The following is a 20799-nucleotide window of genomic DNA, read 5'->3' on the forward strand; positions in this document are numbered from 1 at the left end:
TGGCTGATCCTCGATTCTCAGACTTGCTGAATTTCTCACGGTATTAATCAGTATACTCACCACCTGGATTTTCTTGCCAGGAGGCATTAAACCCTTTCCCTGTCACTGCTCTATCTGTCTTGAAACGAACGATGGCTGAATTGCCAGTAGTAGAGACTCGCAGTGGGTTCTGTGCTGATCTTGAAACACACAGCTGGACTAGTCTAGGAGAGAGGAAGTCAGGGCCACCATAGACCTAGAAATGGAAGAAACTGTCAAAGTTTTTCAAAGAAATTGTCTGCCACACAGAATACATGAGAACTTTTTATCTAAGAGAAAAAAAACTCTGCAAGTATTGAAAGTCATATCACATTTTGAAATGTAAAGTAGCTAATACAGTTATTTTCTCTGCAGGTTTACTTGGCATCTGAACTACCTGGTGCAAGTATGAAATTCTAGCTGATTTCAAAACACCTCTGCATTAAATAAGAATTTTCTGCTTTGGGAACTTCACCACATTCTTCTTTTCCCATCCCTCCAGGGTTAGAAACTTGTTTCTGTTGGGATATAAAACCAGATTATTTTGTGTGCTTGTGCAAACAAACCGTATTTCTTTGCAGGAATCTGTGCTGATATTTTGCACCCTTTATGTTTAAAGGCACAGCTAAGACTGATTTTTAAATTGTGGCTAGACTTCATTACTCTCTCTGATAAAACCATTGCAATTTTATCTACTTCAATGGCAGAATCAACATCCAAACTATGGGATTTTGGTCAAGTAAACTACGTTTTAATAATACTCTTCAGAAACAAGGAAGTATATCATACATACTTGCACAAGAAGACGGGGTTTGACTTTTAAGAGGGATTATTTCCTACTCAGAAGAGTGTGCCTCAGGCAGTTATAAACCAGAAACCCACCATTCTCTTAAACGTTATCAGCAGTATTGTGTACTTTAGAATGCATTTTTAAGCCAATTGAACTGAATTAGATGGCAGTGCTGAAGCCCTGTTAATCCTGTTCTTGTTTTCCAGAAGGGATGTAGGATTTCAGTTTGAGCCCCATTTATAACTGGTGGAACTGGCTCCCTTTCCTTAGTCTTCACTCTTAAAGCTGAACACACATGCTCAGTGCAATTTTCAAACCCAGACATGTGATTTTGGTGCCTAGTGCCTTCAGTGATTGGATGTTCTTGGCTTCTTGCATGCTAATGAAATGCCACCTGATATTAAAGAGTCTCCCACCTTCCGTTGGCATGTCCCTGGTAGGACAGTTGCTACAAAAGCCAGCTTGACAGTAACCTCAAATGTGAAAACTGTTGAAGAGGTACACCAAATAAAGACTGTGCTATTGTCTTTCAGCGTCTGAACTAGCAATAGATGCATTCTCATTGTATCAGCATGTATTATGTATAAATCCTAAAGCTAAACTAGAGAATGGCAAGTTCTAACAAAACCAGGGAATAGGAAGATAAGGCAACAAATCCCATCAGGATTTTCCCACCAGTAGCATCTCAAGTCTGCTCCGATATTTTATTAGTCTTGTAAACACCACAAAGGTCAAAAAAAGCAATCCATGATTTCAGACAGTGGCAGTACTGTAAGAACCAGCCTGCTATCTGGCCCTTTTGCCTCTGATGACTTCTAGATAAGGGGCAACTCAATATTTTCATAAGCTCTGCCTGAGCTTTTTAAGCCCAGAATAAGTTGGGGTTCTGTCCAAGCTAAATATCTCAGCAAGTCTTGCAAATAGCTGAGCTAATCGCACCACCTCTAGGGCTAAATGTAGCGCATTGCTACATAGTTTTATTGATCGTGTGCTCACTAACTGCTCATGTGCCTGACACTGCTCTGCCATTGGAGGTATAAGGGAAAGAATTTTTTTTTTTTTTTTAACAGGAAAAAATATTCAGTGATTCCAGGGTAATGTGAGACCTCAGAAGCTGAAGCTTGCATCCCTAGAAGAAACAAGGAATTAGTTTTTTTATAAATGTCATAGTCTGTTAGATGTTCAGAATATATTTTGTTATAGTGGCTGATTACACAGGCTTAATAGCTTAAAGATTTTTATTTGCACTGAGACAGCACTTTCTTGTATTCTGCAGGGAGGCTGCATGACTTGAATGGGTAATGGTTCCTCAGTCCAATCGATCATCTCAAGGCATTCAAGAGAAGTCAGTATGGATGAATTCACAGCTCAGATTAACAATCTGTAATGAAGCAGGCACAGTCTGGGGAAGAAGCATGTTTGTTCACTGGAAGCTCAATGTCTCCAGAAAAATCTTACTGCTTGTGGGGCCCAATGACAGCTGCACTTATCAGAAGTCTGTTCAAAATGTGAATTGTAAAATGTGTTTGCGGTATACTCCCTGAGTCACAGCCACAGCATGAGATCTAGCAGAAACACATGCTCTTAATCACCTAAACCAGCCCAGAGAAGCTATGTGGCAGAGGAAACAGCAGGAGTTTCTAATATGCATCTAATAAGCGTCATGGATCAGCCTCTCCCACATCATCCCTGGTGCTCCCTGGGGCCATCTGCACACCACGGGCAAAGGGACCAAACCCAGCTCTGACACAAGCCCTGCTGATTTCTGTAGTATTACCTCAGAAATTAACTTGGCCCAAGATGAACACTTAGAGTTGACCTGTTGAAAGAGAATTACGGATGGGGAAGAAATATTGATGGAAATCTGAGGTTTGTGAGCCTCCTTTACACTGTTAACTGTTCAGCAATGGCCTTCTGCACAGTTTCAAAATAAAAAGCACAGTCAAAGCCAAGCTCTTTACAGTTAGGAGTGTATTTTCTTTTCTCTTTTATGCCAGTTCAATTAATCAGATGCTTTCATGAGGACTGGAACGAAAACAAGTCAGAGTGTTTCCATGACAAAAAACAATAAAATGTTACTTTTGGCTACAAAGAGGAAAACCAATAGTTACCACATGAAAAAAGAAGAGGGAAAAGAGAATGGATGGAAAGAATGAATTCCAGGGTGTGGTTCACAAAGAGTCACAGGATGTCTGAGTTGCAAACAGATAAAAATAAAAATATTTAGTCTGACCAGAGTACCTGATCCAGAGATAAAATTATGTTGGACTGCATAGCGGGGATGCAGGACACAGCCATAAAGCCCATGGTTTTAATCTGTTCTTATCATTTGCTTCTGCCCCGTTAGCTCCATTTATTGTTAACAGTCAGCATTCCAGAGTTATGAGCAACAGAAAGCTGGTTTTATGTGTTTGGTCACCCTCATGACACAGATTTTCTGGGAATAAAACTGATCCCTGTTCAGATATAATTGCCAGCAAAGAGAGAGACTGACTTTGACCAAGAATTAAGAATTATGGTAACACTTGACGTTTCTTTATATTTAAATGAGAAGACCTGAGCATCTAATACAGAATTGAAAGTGCAATAGATTGACAGGTTTCCTTCCTTTTCAGCTCAGAGCTACATCTTGCTGTGGCAGAACATATTTATAGTTACAAAAATCTGGTCCATGTTCAAGAGAAGAAGCCATAATTTAACACAGCAGACATGGTCATTTTTCTCTATGTATGTATTTTCAATAGAAACCGTTTTAAAAATATCTTTAACTCTTTCATTGTGTCCAAAATAATATCTTCTATTTCCATGAAACATTTCTAGAAAACATCTATAAGAACACGCTAAAATTTGCTTCTGGATGTTTGTAAAAGGAATGGAATCTGATGGGGAAGAGAGAAAGACAAAGCGCAACAGTGTCATAGAAGAAACAATGAGACAGATTCAAGGAGAATGTGTCAAACACTTGAGCATGCAGAAGCCACGAGGAGAACTTGAGGATTTCACACACAGTATTTTTATGTAACTATTACTGCACAGTCTTGGTGAAACATATGGCAGTACTGGGATACTGACATGGAAGGTACAGCTTGTTTAGGAGACACTGTCAAAGGGAAGGGAAGGGAAATAGTTGCTGTATTTTACAAGAACAAACATGCTTCAGAAAAATGTGCAAGAGAAATATTCAAGAAATTATGGTATAAAACTAAAGTTAGCAGCAAAGGTGCTGCGACGGGAAAGATCTCTTAGAATTTTCCTACATTTCTCTGCCAGGTCAAATGGGTGAGAGTGTTTCTAAGCAAAAGCTAAATGCATCCAGGTGAGCATCTTTTGTGTTTACGGGGGAATTTTTACTACAAGACAACAACTTATTTCAGAGAGCAGAGAGAGTTAATAAGACAGGGAGGGACAGCAGCATGCAGAGCTACTTTAGTACTGATTTTGACTTCCTATTAGAACTGGAAAGTTATTTGGCTTGAAGGAAAACAGGAAGTGGTAGAAACTCACTATTCAAAGATAAGGAAAAAGTGAAATCAGGAGAATAACTATGAGAAAAAGCAGACTTCAAACCCAAAGAATTTGTAGACGGAATACTCTTGGAAAGATTATATTAGAGTCAAAGAAGTTCGGAACCTTAGTGATTGCTGAAACACACTGTGTCAAAGGCATATCAGGAACCTCTTTTTTTCCTAACACTTTCCAAACTTTTGTGTTTATAGTTTTCAGTCTGGACATACACACACAACTACAGGAAAGAAGATGGCAAGATAGAGTAGCTCCTGAAAATGGTCAACCATGTTCCTTTTTTTCTGCACTAAATCTGACTCATCATTTGTTCTGTGTAGACTGTATCAATCATGCTCCGAATGTGTAATTTTATAACAAAAGCAAGAAAATATATACGTGACAAGGTACATAAAGCTCCACCAAATGCCTGCAGTTTGGTAGGGGAAGCTGTTTACTGCCATGCAGAACCTTTGATCTTGCACTAAGACACGAACCCATTTTTCTCAATAAGTTGATTTACGTTAGATTATCTGTCAGAAGATCAGAGACAGCTGTTGGGAACTGCATGAGCCAAGGTCAGGAGACAAGTAACTCAGAGGCATGCCAGTTCTGAGGGCAGGAAGGCAGGGAAGTTCAAACAGCAAGGTGGACTTCTATGCTGATGAATGAGTAAGGCTGGAAAGAAGTAAAGCATAGCAACTAAGTTTGAAATGGTAAAGAAAGCAAGTCCAAAACCTAAGGTAATTGCCTTGCTCAGAGAGACAGAGCAGCAAACTGTAGGATCCTCTTAAACAACTTCTTTCAGCTATTTGTGTGCAGCAACACACTCATAAACAATGGTTGTAGGGCAGCTCCCCTACTAGTAAAAAAAACTGTCAAGCAAATGGTTGCCAGCCATCTGTACTGGATCATGATGGCTCCTGTGTGACCACCTGCATTGTCCTTGCACTATTCAAGAAATGGTCAGCCATGGAAGATGTAGATTTTTGTAGCTGTTTAATGGATTCCTCTGGGCAACAAAGGCATAACTGATGTGTTCAGGCAGATTAGCTTCAATCTAGTCACTTTAGGCACAAACAACAATGAATCCGCAATACCACAGACTTCATGAATACCCAAACTAGCCAACACAGGTCACCTATTCACAGGCACTGGTGTCAGCAATGCAACATAACAGTCATACTTGCCAATGCTACTGATGGAAAATTCATGGAACAACTTCCTTACACCCAGATCCTACAGAAGTCCCAAAGTCAATAGAATACTCAAATACAGTGTCCATTTGGTCAAGACTTCTGCTTCACTGCTAAGATAGGGAAGCCTGTTTCATTGCCAGAAAGTTGGAGTTAAGTTATACATCTCTTCTAACTCATACAAATGCCTAGCAATCATCTATCTGGCAACTGTATATTCAGGACCTGCTTTGAGATGTGAGTTAAGTCTTCCAGGAATACTGTGGATGAGTGTGCACTAAGGACCACAGGCTGGAGAAATCAAAGCTACAAAGTTGAGAATAGGCAGCAGTGAGTATGGGTAGGTATTGGACAGAAAGCTGTCTAGCTGTACATCAGTCACACATCACATCACCCAGGAGAAGAGGAGAAGAAAGGCCCTAGCAGAGTGCTACAAGATCTCTTAATCACCAGGTTCATTACAAAAACGTTCAAATGTCACCTATGTATTAAATAGAAAGACCCAACAACTGTAGGGGTGATTAGTAATCCATTAGTGATTCAAACATCTTTAATGAGAGCAATCCAGCAAGTCTACACTTCTAAAGAGTTTCTTTCTGAAATTATTTCCTATACCTTCTTCCTGCACTGGAAATCTATTCAAATCTGTTAGCTGGGATTGTTCACCTGGCTGCTTCCCAAGACAAGCACAAAGATGTAGTATATAACAGGACCATCCAGTCTTACAAGTCCCTTAAAGATCAGTAAACCCTTAGAGAAGTACCTTTTCTCCTTGTTCCACTGCCCTAACCTGACTAGGACACTTCCTCTTCTTTTATTCTTTTTTTCTGAGTACAAAGGCTCTTCATAGTTTTCAGTGCTCAGGGTTATAAAACTTCCCACTTCCTTGTAAGGTCCTACACAAAGTCTCACCTTCGTTATCCCCCAAGAGATCCATTATCTTCCTATACATCAGGAAATTTTATCTTCACAGTGCAGCACCCTATGCTTAGTTCTCTGTAAAAGGTGGACTTTTTAAGACTGAGTTTCTCAAAGTAGTTTTGTCTCTTGTTAGAAAGTGTACAGTGCCTAGCATCATTATTAAGGTATAGACTTTCCCAAAAATGGGAAAATTGCAGTAAAATTGTTTGTTCTGTTCCTGCAGATGTTGGGATTATCTGCTCCAGACAGAAAATCACATAACTTGTGTATTTTTGAGTAGTAAATCTAATGCTCTTACCTCCAAAACATCGTTGTTGCAGTTTGAGTGATATTCAATGTCAAGTTCCTGAATGGTGAGTTGAATGCTGCTACCAGGTGCTGTGTGAATGTACCAGATGCATTCCTTATTGCTTGGGTATCTGCTGGGGTAGCCAGGGCTGTGAAATGAACCAGAAGGGCCAGAGAGTTCTCCTCCACAACCTGATAACACAGCAAAGAAGCCGTCAGTGAGGGGCTCTGGAAAAGCTCACTGACAGCTCTGCAATGAGGACAGGCATTAGCACCCATTTAATGAACAAATGTGAATACTGGCCTTAAGGGTCTGCTCTATCACAGGGAACTGAGGTCCAGCAGGGAAGAGAAACTCAAGAACGGCAGGCTGGACCTGCCGGCCCTGCCCATGCAGTAAGCACTTCACCTCCTGGTTTGGAAAGTTTCTCACTGTGCCTCAACATCTGCTTTGACAGAAACAGAATGTCTGAAGAAACAGACATACAGCAAAAGAAGTGACATCTTTTGTATTGGCCTCTAACTGTGATCAGTTCTAGAAAGCTGAATCAGAGCCATCCTCAGCTGTTAACTGACCTCAACTAATACACAACCCAAGTTATCATGGGGAGGGCTTCCTATTGTTGTAAAAATGCTGTTTCCCACTGCTTTAGAAATCATAAAACTAAAGACAATGCAATTTCCCTCAGCCCAGTGAGCATGATTACAAGCTGCCAAGTCACAGTGGATAAACTGGGTTTCTGACATTTGGTGGGTTTAATGTTCTTTTTTATTCAGTTGTAACTGTAATTGTAAGATATGCCATGTTTGAAAAGTTATGTATTTTCCTTTCTGATAAGAAATTGTTGTCCTAACCTCACTCCCCAGCTCCTTGGGTGATTTAAGTTCTTGCATATTATGAGCTAGATTGGAAGAAAAAAAAAAAAAAAAAAGCAAAACAATGGATCAAATGCAGGCCCTAATTTGACAGCACAAAGCAGCTGAACAACCAGGACTGCAGTTCTATCATTGCTTTACAGAGTTGTGGCAACTGCTACGCTCACCTACTTTTGTTGTTCCCAGGAAGATGCTTTCCCTGACCCAGTCCCCCAGTGCAGGTGTCAGCGGGGTGGGAAGGCACAAGAGCCCTTCCCAGTGTCAGGACAGATTTAGATCAGCTACATTCACGATGAAACCTCACCTTTAGAGAAGCCAGTAGGGTGGGTGTGTATCTGTCACATACAGAACCCAATGGAGTTGCGTGTTTGGTCTGATTTTACATGTGTTGCTCTGCCTTGCAGCAGCTTTTTTTTCCCTCTCTACACTACAAGCCCCCAGTTTCTTCATTTAGGCACTAGCTAATCTTTTGCTTACACAGCTTTTACGGGGTCACTCGAGCATTGTAGGTAAAGCCCATGCTCCATCAATCTCTTTGGCTTTATTTCCAGAGGAAAGGCTCTGTCACATAGCAAAAAAGCCCCCAAAACACTTCATAAAACCATTTAATGAACCATGAGCTCTATATTCCCAGGGGCAAACACTGTGTATGTCAGAAGTGATAAATAGCATCTGTTATCAGAACTTTTAGTTATAGGTGATATTTTACAACATAAACCAAATAAACTACGCCTCTGACCTGCCCAACTAATCTACACAGATGTGTAAAACTCCCCTAACCTCTATTAAATCTATGCATAATTTGCAACTTGAAGAAGGTATCTTTGGCCATTGCACTGCTTAACACTTGTTTTTTCTTCAGGAAGCTATAGATCAAGATTAAATGCAAATACTTCCCTCAACACCTTCTACAACAAACTTGTGGTTATTGAAGGGTGGCTGCTAAACCCCAAAAGCATTTGCCATCATCTCTACCCATGGGGTCTTTCAGCTCCTCACTGAAAACTTGAGTTTGGCTTTGCCACAGTCGGCTGTAGGACTTCAAGGACTGCAAAATCTATGAGAGGAAAGAGCAGCAGGTCTGAAATGAAGCAAAGCAAGAAGAAGCTATTTTAAACTAAAGAAGAGCCATCTAAATACAGATGTGAGGAAGACCCCAACCATGCCAACAATGTAACATGGATCTCCATCAGTCCATCGCACAGGACTCGCCAGAAAACCACCGTTCAAACACAAGCATTCCCACAACTGAGCAATAGTTAGCTATAACCCAGGAAAGACTTTACATAGCTGAGGTTGACCTCACGGGTGAATTGTCACAGGCTTAGTTCTCCCTTTTTCCCCAACTTGCTGCACAGGATGCTCCATAACCCTGAGGTGGTTTGCCCTGCAGCCACAAAGCTACATTGTCACGCTACCCCATGTCTCAGCCAAGGAATAAATGCAGCTTTTAAGTGTATTTGAAACCAATCCTGCCTTCAGTCCCTCCGGAGAAACAGATCCATTAATATTTCAGCAGAGAGACAGAGAGGAAGAAAGCTTCAGTGGAACCCACCACCCCGGTTTTTTCCCCAGTGCCATCAGAAGATGGCCTAATTTTCCTCAAAAGAAACCAGATCGTTGGGTTTTTATAGCTGGAGAAAAAAAAAGTTGTCGGCAGGGGGGGAGCCCTACAGCTGAATCTGCAGGGTGAGTTACTCTCTCTCTTCTCCCTCAGCAGCAGGAATGACACAGCCGCTGAGGCCAGACTTCAGGAGGGGAAAGCCGCCTCGCCAGCTTGGGAAACAGAACGATTTCTCAACAGACAGACTTGATGGCTCGGCTCCTGAGGGGTGGGAACGGGGAGGCAGGGGAGTTTCAGCAGGCGAGAACAAAGCCAATTGCCATTTATCTCAGCCTGAGGAAAGCTGGGAACATTTTAAACTAAACAGGCAGTTATGACTCAGCTTCTCCTACTAAGAGTTTCCTGATAGCCACAAAGACATGTTTTTTTATTTAAACCCGAAGTGGCTCAGATGAGTGGAAAGCTTGTGTGATGGGCTTTGAGGCCCTGACCTTTCTTTCTATGCAACCCTTGCAGGTAGCATTCAGATTATTCATGCTCCCTCTCCAGAGTGGTTTATATTTTCTCTGAGCTGAATCGATACTCTCTGGATGACGTGTGTGAAGCACATGAATAAGAATGTCAAACTGGTTTTCATGTGCCATTTCTTTTCTTCCAACTACAAATGTTCCCAGAAAAGGCTCTTTGTTAAAGAGAAATAATTCTTCTTACATGCTCCAGTAAAATGGAGGTAAAGTTTAGATGTCTGATTCATTTCTTATAATGAATGTGCTGAACTCATGTTGAAATCATTTATTGTTTCAAACAGATCAGAAATTGCTTAAGTTTATGCCTAAGTATTCACTAATACCTGAAAAAAAGACTCCCTGATCTTTGCAAATATGTGAACTTCACACCTGAACTATTTTGACTGACCTGCATATGCAAAGCAGAAGCCTCTGTATCAGAGCAGAATCATAATCTCTGAACTCTCTGACCAGCTGGCAGAAAGTCTATATATTATGTTTCTGCTTTTATATGGATGAGGTAAGAATCAGTTCTGTTGTGCTTTTTTGAAAAAATATATAGATGCTAGATGGTTTTAACAAAATATTTACAGAAATACTTAAGAGATTAAAACAGATATTCCTGCCTTTAAACTCACTTGCTACATCCATCTAACACTAAAATGAGAAAACCTCAAATTATGATAGAAAAACTTTTTGAAATGCTTATACATTTTGTATGTGAAAGATTTGCCAAGCCTTAGAATTAATAAAAAAAAATGATAATAAAAATGATCAGGAATAGTGTTTCAAAACAAGAAGCAAACTTCAGTGACTTTGCAGCTTATATTTTGGTTCCTGGAATATTATGGGTCCTTATGATTCACAAAACTTTTGTCTTGAATGTTCTAAGAAGATTAATTTAGAATTTGATCCCTGACTTCTTACTCAGTGTCTTCCCCATTTTCATTAGTCACAAAATTATTACAGAATTATCCCTTTCTTTGATCGGATCACAGGTACAAGCCATCAAGGAAAAGTAAACTGCAAGTATTTCCCCTATTATGTGTGTGTTACCTATGAAAACAGATCCCCTGCCTTAAGATGCTTATACTAGGCACTGCAATCAGCCTTGGCAGACTTAAAATAACCTGAGAAGATATCAAACAAATTACATTCATGTGTATGGTGTTCACACTGAAGATGCAGATGTAGATGCATATTTATTTTTATACCTATATGAATATGTGGATATATGTATTGATTTTGCATTTAAAACGAAAACTTCATGAGAAATGCCAGTCCTGTTCTTTTGAAACATTCACTTGTATGTACTGTATCTGTTTCCTGTTTTTTGAGCAAGCTAAGAAATACATTTTGATTTAACCTGGAATGTAATTTCCATACCAAAGTAGCCTGCCTACTTTATTAAGATATTGAAATAGGAAAAGTTTAAATGATGATGTAATCATCGCAGCTAATTAAACTTCTTCCATCTCTGGCATCACCACTAAATGAATACAAACCTTCTACTGTTTACATTTGTCTGCAAACATCAGATTAGAGTTTGCTTCTATTAAAATAATGGAATTTATGCTGTTTATGGCAACAAAGGAAAAAAGATTTGGTCTTTAGGGGTAAATAATATTGTGGAAGCAGAACCTATAAATTGCTGCATGACTTCAGCTCTCGCTGCAATAGTGGTGAATAATGTGAGACCCATTCAGTTCATATTGAAACATCTTTTAAAGTTTTTCTCAGCACAAAAATACATGGTCTTGCTGTTTGTGGACAGATTTACAGACAGCTGCACTGTGGAAAAGTTCTTGTAGCTGAACTGTATACAGCGTATGCTCAGTTTGTGCAGACCTTCTTGCAGTTATTTTGGAAAATTCAGCCCTGCAGTTAAACTGAGAAAAAAAAGGGATGGGAGATACTCTTCTAGTAGTATAAAGGTTCTGGAAGTCCCTTGAAAAATGCTTAAAACAACTACCTAAGCTGCTGTTAGTTGCTAGGAAATCAGACAACAAATAGAAAGTTCGGGAAACATACATTTAGTGTCTTTGCTTTCCTCTGGCTAAAATCTAAGTAGTTGCTGAAGATTGTGCAAGGGATGATTTATAGATCTTTCCATATTACTGCCTGTTTGGTTAGCAGATGGTGTTCATTAACCAAAGAAGAATCCCTATTCTCATAAATAATTATAGCTGAATAGAGAAGTATTAATCTGTGGAAACCTCTATTATTTGCAAGGTTTTCAGATTTATTCATGGGTATGTTTTAGCCACATGCTAGAAAAATCCCTTCCATAAAGTTTAAAGTGAAATGACACTGTAAAATCAAAGTTAGTGACATAAAAGGATTCAGCGTTGTTCCATTTGTTGTGCTCATCGTGGAATTTTTCAGTAAGCATTAACTGAGTATAGCTGCAAGTAGCGGGTAGTACGAACATTTGCCTGTACTACAATAATACTTGCATGAAGTAAAACTTGGATTTGATTCTGAAATCTTTTGCTCTCTTGAGTAGGTTTAGTTTATAGAACAGTATCCAATGGAGCAAGAGAGAGAATTTTGGTGATGAGGGTTTATACAAGAGAGTAAAATTTCAAGTGAGAAACTGTGCTGTGCTTTTGGGTTCTTTTTTTTCTTCTCTCTGGTTTCTTCATCACCTCTATAGTTTTGATTATTATTGTTTCATCAGTCCCCTGAATTCTGGTATTTTCTTCAACATGTTCCAATGTGAAATCAGTAAGATGGATAATAAACAAAGAGACTACTCTGGGACGCAGAGACATAAAGGCAAATTTAGCCGTTTAAACAGGAGTTGAATCCTCTGAAATATTTAACAGCCACAGCTCCCATATCAGCTGATATGTGTTCAATGTTAAAAAAAAAAAGCAACATTTTCTAGCTCTCAGACATTGATCAAACCATTCAGCAATAAGCTTTTAAAGAAAATTTTGGCCCTTATTCTAATGTATTAGTCTGGGGGTGGGAGGAGGTCCAGTTTGCTGAAGAAACAGAAATTAATTCATCCTGAGCTCTCATAGAGAACTGCAATACAAAAAGCCAGCTCTGAACACGGTATCACCCACAACTCAAAAAAACTGCTCAGGACTTCAAAAGGTCAGATCCCATGCGTCCTTAGACTTAATGTGACAGAAAGACACTGAAAAGGAATAGTCATTTTTGAAAACTAAACAAACGGCAATTTGTCAAAGGCCGCACAAGAAATCAACAACAGAGCTATGATTCAGGCTTAGGAAATCTGGGCCTCCGCTCCCTCATTGACCTGCAATGCGGCATTCTTTCCAGCAATCCTAACAGATGCCTGGCAAATGTCTGCAGCGAATGGCTTCGGCATCCTAATTTAATCATCTAATCTAATCTAATCTCTGTTTCTGTTATGCTTCCCTGAAGAACTAACAAAATATTTGCATTTTACGTGACACATACTGAAAACACCAGTCTTTAGTTATTGTATGCCTTTTCATAATATTCATCTTCTGAAAATACAGACCCAGGCTAATGAAAACTTTTCTTATGAGCCAAGCAGCCTTCTTCACACCTGTCCACCAAACATTTCTTAGGGAAATCCAACAGAAAGAAGATGGTGGTGAAGGAAAAGAGCGATACAATACTTTGGAACTACATAATTATTTTCTCAATAATGTGCTGTGCTTCCTCTTTAAAAGGGAAATTAATATGTCATAGAAAACAGAATAGTGGGCATAAATTTTGCCTATTATGAGAAAAGCCAATTAAATTTCCTGACAATCAAGCAGCCAAATGAGTAAGCTTCTAATGAAATGCAGATGTATATATAAAGCAGTCAGCTCCCACATGCATGTAGCCTAATAAGGTAAGTGACAGGTCTAGGAAATATGTGTCTTCTCAGATAGTGACAGTTGTCACTGGTGTAATTTTGCACTGAGAGACCTTTGCCCTTTTGGCCTCCTGCTTTTTTTTTTTAAGGAAAGCAATTCAATTGGCATGCCATCTTTGCAATATCCAGACTGCTACCAAGAATTTGTTCTTTCTCAAAAGGCCAATATATGCCCCCAAATATATTTTCCTATATTAAGATTCCTAATAAACAGTAGAAGCAGAATGAGCATCTTGCAGATTCAAGCTTTCCTCTGGTGAATAATCCCTCTTGAGGCCTTGGCTGCAGAAGAAAACATTAGTGATTTAGCCCAATCAATTCTAAATCCAGGTTCATCAATGAAAGCCCCTTACATGAACAGTGTTATTTCAGAACCACGACCACTTTTAATTTGAACTCTTTGCACTACAGTGTTGCATCCAAGTTAAAATTATATAGGACACTTTTAAGCATAAATAACAGCATTCTCCTAAGATCAGTTACTAATTGTGTCTTTGGGAAAGCCTAAAGACTGGGTTTCCTTCAGGAACTCAGCAACTGCAAAGTAGCGGCTCAGCAACTGGCAAGATCAGATGCAAATGTTTCAAATCAAAATACTCAAAATTTGTGTCATGTGGCAGGAGGGGTTCCTCACATCAGATATCAATGAGGTAAACTTTTGGCTTTTCATGATCGTCTCATAACCGAGCAAAGTTGCCAGAAAGAGTGAACTGTATCAGGCATATGGTGGCAGATGTAAATACTGATCTCTTTTATCATCAAAGCACGTGAATGCCCTTGATACATATCACATAGATGCTTCACAACTGCCAGTTAAGGAGCACGTGGACAGCCTGAGAAATAGTTCACAGCAGCCTCAACTCTAGAGCACTTTTTTTGTGTACTCATAATGTACGTACATAAAAGAAATTGTACTCATTTGTCACTTGAGTACAAGCAAAACTCTTCTCTCACCAGCACATGTAGCCTTGTTATTTTCTTGTCAGGTGAGATGTTACCAGCTCCAGGTTTAGACTCTCTTAGGGATTTGCCTGCAGGAAAGAGGGGGCCTGAATGCTTCACTCTAAAATATCCAGTTCAAAGGCTGCATCTTCTGATCAGTTCTCCTAGATAAGGAGCCTTTCTCCAGTGAGCTTTTTTTGTGCATTTGAAAGATTTTCAAAAGGGAGAAGCAAATATAGCACCCTGACTACAGGAACTTGTCTAATTTTATCCAGTTGAGGGCAGCGGTATATGCCCAGACCATGTAGCCACCAAGGGTAAGAGGAATACCCATATCTGTGCATGGTACCAGTCAAGAAAAAAAGGAAGTGCCTGCAATGAACAAAAAGATGACAAGTGTGGCCAGCTCTGGAGGAACTTGCACTCATATTACAGGCTGTCAGGAGTCGTATTTGGGATGTCAGAGCCAGCAAAGACATTCCCTAGGAGCCAGCCCTATCTGAACCCACAGATCTTACTCTGCTGCTTAGATACAGCCCACATTAGCAGCCTAGGCCCTGTGCAATGTTAGGCTGCAGTTTAGTGTCCAGGAATGAAAGAGGAGCAGTGCTGTCTGACAGAGAAGTAAATGTGTCAGTGTAGAAAAGGAGTGCAGGGGGTTGGAAAAGGGCTGGAGAGTCCACAAAAACATTTGGAGGGGGACGTGGAGGGAAAGCACAAGAGGGCTTACCACGCAGGCAAATTCTGGAAAGCTTTGAGAGCTTTAGAAAAGCAAGTTAACCCAGCACCATGGCTACTGTATGGAGCTGATGTCATCTGGCATAAAAGCCTCCACTTTTTCTTCTTTTGTGCAGTTCCAGAATGACATCACCTCAAAGCACAAGAACCTACCTTTGTGCTGCCGCACTTTCCCTGCTGGCTCCTGCCACACATCTCACTCCTCCCGCATATGTCCCTCCTTTGCCCAGAAATGCTCCTTGACCTCTGCTGAATGCAAAACACCACTGTCTAGTCGACGAGAGCCCTTTGGGAGGCTGCAAACGCCAGCAGCGCAGAGGAGCTCCTATTCAAACAATGTATAGCATGCCATACACCTCAGCAACCCACAGTGAGGCCTCTGCAGCCGATTTCAGCTGCTTTACAATGCTGTGAAGGCTGAATGGTGTGAACTGATTAGACAGACAGGGCAACTGTGGCGATTTAATTATTTTCAAGGTTGGATCCTCTTTGATGGGATGTACAATGGCACACGACTTAATCTTGTTATAGTCCAATATTGCTGTTAAATAAGCGGAGTGAAAAAGTTGCATTTTTAGCCTCACTTATGAAGAAACTGCAAACATAGTTCACAGTTGTATAGTCATTAACGGATTGGTTTATAACTGGTGTGCATGCTTGCCTATTTTCTTCGTGACACGCAAGAACAAGAGAAAAAACACCCAAAGCACATCCTGGCCAATGTTATTTCATGCAGAGGAGGGGGGTGGGAGGCAGCTGGAAGTGAACGTGCTACCCAAGAAAACAAGCACCACTAAATAAAACTGGAGAGAAGCCCGCACTGAAAACACAAATCTATAGGAATGAGGCAAACCCGAGGGCTGAGTGTTTCCCATTAGAAACCCCAAGTCACCCATGAATTTCCTGTAATGTATCTCCTGCTCAGTACAGCTATTCTGCCGATGCCGCTCATCCCTGTACCTGCTCCTGCAAATTAAAGCACATTTCACTAACAGCTCTCAGTTTCTGATCAGATGATCTTCTAAGGTATGCACGTGCAGAAACATCCACTGGGAAAGTGTTTGAGGAATTATGAGGAAATGCAATGCTTTTTAGAGCTGTAATGGGTTATTTCTACTTAGCTGACATCAGACAGCATAAGCTGGGACTCCATTACACATACAGGGAAGAACAAAACCTACCTACCCAGAGGATACCTGGCTAACTTACCATTAACATGCCACAGCATCTGGAACCCGCTTCTAGTGTTCAATCCATCAGAATAAAACTCCACATGCAGGCTGGTCCCTGTAGTACTCCCTGCCAGTGGAAGAGACTGTCCGCAGAAAATGCCTATCAGGTTGGATTGCACATCAGGCCCATCATAGAGCTGAAATGAAACAAAAAATATCCCAGTGAGTAAAAGGCAGTGTCCCAATTCTTAATGTTTCGTATGGGATGTCGAAGGAAAAACAGTGAGATTTCTCACACCAGCCACCTTTGCACAGCAATATGAGCTCTGGGGAGCATGGAAAGATTTGGATGAAATTATGTTCAAATATAACTGCAATATCATCACAAAATCATAGAACAGTTTGGGTTGAAAGGGACCTTAAAGCTAGTTCCAACAGCTCCACCATGGGCAGGGACACCTTCCACTAGACTAGAATATCTCCTTAAACCTGGCTGCACACTGTGTACAGTAGGAAGGTTTTGCTGTTTCTGTTTTGGTGTGTATTGAGGGTTGCTGGGGAAGAAGACAAAGGGCAAATGGCAATGAACTAAAGCAGAAAGAAAAAAGGGATGTCATGGGTCTGATGTGGCTGTTCATCTAACATGCTCAGTGCCTCTAAACCCCTCAGTGACAACTCTGTTTACATCTTCATTTCTTTAAGACTACACTCTGGTGATTTCAGGACTGACTAGCTTGTGACAGAGAAAACCAAGGAGTCAGCATCACCAGGGCCTCCCAGAACAGTACGGAAAAACTGAAAACCAAAAGCAAATTAATTCCTCAAAAACCACAAGGCAAACTTCATATGTGTTTATTTATTGTTTCATAATCTTATGCTAGCATTCTGCTTTGGAGAAGTGGACTGAGCTATGCTTTCTGAACTTTTGTACTTAGAAACACTTTATGTTTGACCTCCTAGTCATACTCTACATGATTGTATCTTGACAGTCAATGTGTTGGGAGACGTAGCCAACCTGAAAAATCTTTCTGTTCCCCAACACAGGTGAGAAATCCTCTATCTCACTCTTAAAACATCACCACTCTAAAAAAGTCCAACCCAAAATGAACAAATAAATGCTAAGGAAATACTCCTGTATTTAAATCCTGACAGCTGCAGTTTGTCATATACGCGCATTTAAATGAAAACACTTAACACTTAATGTTTTGATGGAGTAATAATGGATACTTAGAGTTTGTAAGCCTCTCTACATTAGTTTTCTCCAAACAGGTTTAATTGTTCTTCCAAATTCTAGTTTTGTGACTTTTTTCATATCCAGTAAACACACTGAATATGCATCTATGTTCCTCACCAAATATCCCAACAATCTCATTTTTTCAGGGGTAAGGAATACAATTTTTGCAAAGCTGGTAAAAATGAGACATTTCAGCTAAACTACCTTTGACTTATAATATCAGACTGACAGTGTCATCAAGTTAGGAGTTGCTTTATTATTTCTACTTTTGTAACTATGGTTCTTAAAGTTTAGAAAAACAGCGACCCTTGTGCTTTTTTATCACTTTGGCACAGTTCATCTCATCTTCAGTCTCACGGAGCACATCATCCTAACAACCCAGCAAACTACTGGCACAGAAACCATGTCTGACCATTCTCATTGTGAATTTCTGGCATGCTTTCTTTTAGAATTTCAGCAAAACCTTTTCTCTGTTCTAAAGCCATCACCGTAAAGTTCTTTCTGTGCGAAGAATCAAATCTGTGATCTCTAGAAAAACAGCCAAGGTTTATTTATCTTTCCTCTCCATTCAAATCTCTTTTCCAAATACCTCTGATTCCACTAGGAATTCTCCTACACTCAACACCCATAGTATGGAAGTATGATATTATAGTAAATATTTATTAACCATGCTAGCTACTAATTTCTGCACACGTTTTCTAGCAGACTCACATATGGGAATGAGTAATTAAACCCTCAGGTTTTCTGTTCAAGACGCTGGTCTTGCAGGACCTTTGGAAATCTTGTTGTTGATTTAAGATGGATTTGGGGCCAAGAAATCTACTCAAATGGTTTCAAATCCTCAAGAAGACAGTCTAGTTTGAGTGCCATTTTTAAATAAAAAATAAATTGGATGTAGTTCAGCCAGAAGTTAAGGGCAAATTGCATGAATAATTCTGTGGTAATATTCCATGGCCTATTTTGCAGGTGTTGACCATGAATCTTTTTGGTTTTCAATCCTCTAATACAATGAAAGGCTCAGAGCATGGGAAGTGTATTGGAACTTAAGAACTATCACTTCATTTAGTATGATTTCTCTAGGAGAAATCAAGAAAGTTTCTGATTGCAGACCCACTGTTGGTAGTTCTTGCAAAGCCTTAATCAAATGTGTTTGATAATAAGATATGAAACTGTCATAAGGATCGAATGTTAAGAAGTTGAACGTCTATCTGTACTCTTTCCAAACATAAAGCTTGAAGGACCGCCTAACAGACAGCTGAGCTGTCCCATGCCCAGCATTACAGTTATGACCTTCCTCCAAGCCAGGCTAAAAGCTTTACGCATTCTTTTACGGCTTAAATTCAGCAAAATGAAATGAAGTCAGATCCAATTAGATTTTTTAACAGTACTACTTCCTTTGAAAGCTTTGTGGTATATACTACTCATATTTCTGTGGCTTCAAGCCATGGAAATCTTACACCAGAAAAGTATGAATGGCAAAGAATGAATCAATGTGGAGATCATGAATCTGTGCTCTGAATAGAAGCAACAACTATATTAAATACATTCAACAATCAGCTGTTACCTTTAGTGATTACAAATGAAAAAAACATTCTAAAGAACTGGACACATCATACCCAGAAACTTTCAAATCCCAAACAAAAAACCCCAACCTTCATGAGTCTCCTGCAACTTTGATTCATCAAGGGAGTGTTATTTTTATCTAAGACAGCAAATGTCACATTTCTATGGAGTTTCCCTGAAAACAGTCCTTCAGTATTTCGAATCACAAAGAGCAGTTCCCATGGCAACCCCTTCATGCCGTGCTGCCCCGTGGGTCTGGGTTCAGAGCAGTTTCGCAGGAAATTCGAGTGCCTGGCCAGCTGTAATTCATTGAGAGAGGCAGAACCGCGACTGCTAGAATTACAGTGGGGTTTTTTTGAGCTTTCATTTCTAAATGAAGGGAACAGCTGGGAGTTTTCACAGGGCATTTTGAACTTCTCAAACCACATTTTGCTCTCACAAAAATACGGGCAAGTGAAACTGAAGCTGCACACAGATCTCATGAACCACAATTTCTCTTCTGATCTCCGAGATAGTGTTTCTTGTCTAAGGGTCTGCTTTGTCAGCTGTGCTATCCTAAACTGCTGCAAATCGAGAGAAGGTTCTTCCCCAGGCTATATGGGGCACAATATTCCCTTGAACTGTGCAAGACAATTGAATTTTGGGGCAGTTTAGTAGCCACTACAGTACCATACTGTGTTTAGGAACTGGGGATTGGTCTCCCTCCCAGCTCCTTATTGGGAAGAAAGCGATTGCTCCCTTTTCTGTGTAGATATTTGTTTTGTAAAATATTTATTTGTTCAGACCTTTTAGCCTCCATCAGAAAATCCAAGGGCTTCATAATGATTTTGGCAGACGATCCAACAGGCAAAATATGCAAACAGCTGCAGCACATGTCCAGATCCTTAGCCTCCCCTGCTTTAACCAAAGCAATCACCTAGCAGCACCCAGGGCGCTCCATTTCATCAGCCTGCACTCTGGCACTGGGCCCAGGCGGGGGATACAGTATGTTCAGACAAATTATTAGGTATGAGTTACAAAAAACTACTTATCAGGCTGCCTAGGAGCAAGCGTATAGGCTGACACAAAAGTAAAAAGGGGAGGTACTAGCTCTCTAAGGGATGAAGCAAGCTGTGGGACTGCCCTGCAGCAAAGTGGGAGCTGAATCATCTGCTGTACATTGGAGTCGGGCTGGGACAGCAGGGCCAGCCAAGGCTGCAGGAAGGGTTTGGCTTGGGTAGCTCTCTCAGAGGAGACACCCTGGTCACCAGTATTACATTTTGGCTTTTCTGACTCTTCAGCCTAGCAGTATCTCACTGACGCCAGTAACAATGATCTGGAGGCCACAGCTGTTCAACTCTCTTTGGAGGAGCAAAGCAAAGCAGCATGACCTGTGTCACAGAGAAGCTCATTGCTAGAACTGGAGCAAGGGCTCAAGGACTGAGCTGACTGGAAAATGGAGTTTCTGCTGTGCAGAAGGAAATAAAGATCTCAAACAAATGGGAGGAAGGAAACACTGAACGTGTTCCATTTGGGCATACTCAAAGCAGGGACATTTTTCTAGGTGACCGCCTTGTCAATATTATTCCTTCTTGCACCGTGAGACTGGCAGGAGCCTTCCAGACAGGTAGTGGGACTCTATCTGT

At 40.4% G+C, this 20799-nt stretch overlaps 1 protein-coding gene across 1 annotated transcript in view; it reads right to left on the minus strand.

The window, feature by feature from the left end:
- CUBN (cubilin) overlaps positions 1 to 20799 on the minus strand; it is a 155117-nt gene that overhangs the window by 75035 nt on the left and 59283 nt on the right. Inside the window, exons 32-34 of the mRNA XM_005228854.4 lie at positions 16415 to 16574; positions 6725 to 6906; positions 61 to 235 (exon numbers count right to left, since the gene is read on the minus strand). Of these exons, the coding sequence (XP_005228911.3) occupies positions 61 to 235; positions 6725 to 6906; positions 16415 to 16574 (517 nt within the window). The remainder of the gene's footprint in view (positions 1 to 60; positions 236 to 6724; positions 6907 to 16414; positions 16575 to 20799) is intronic.

Source organism: Falco peregrinus, chromosome 5 (assembly GCF_023634155.1).
Source record: "Falco peregrinus isolate bFalPer1 chromosome 5, bFalPer1.pri, whole genome shotgun sequence".
Taxonomy (NCBI): Eukaryota; Metazoa; Chordata; class Aves; order Falconiformes; family Falconidae; genus Falco; species Falco peregrinus.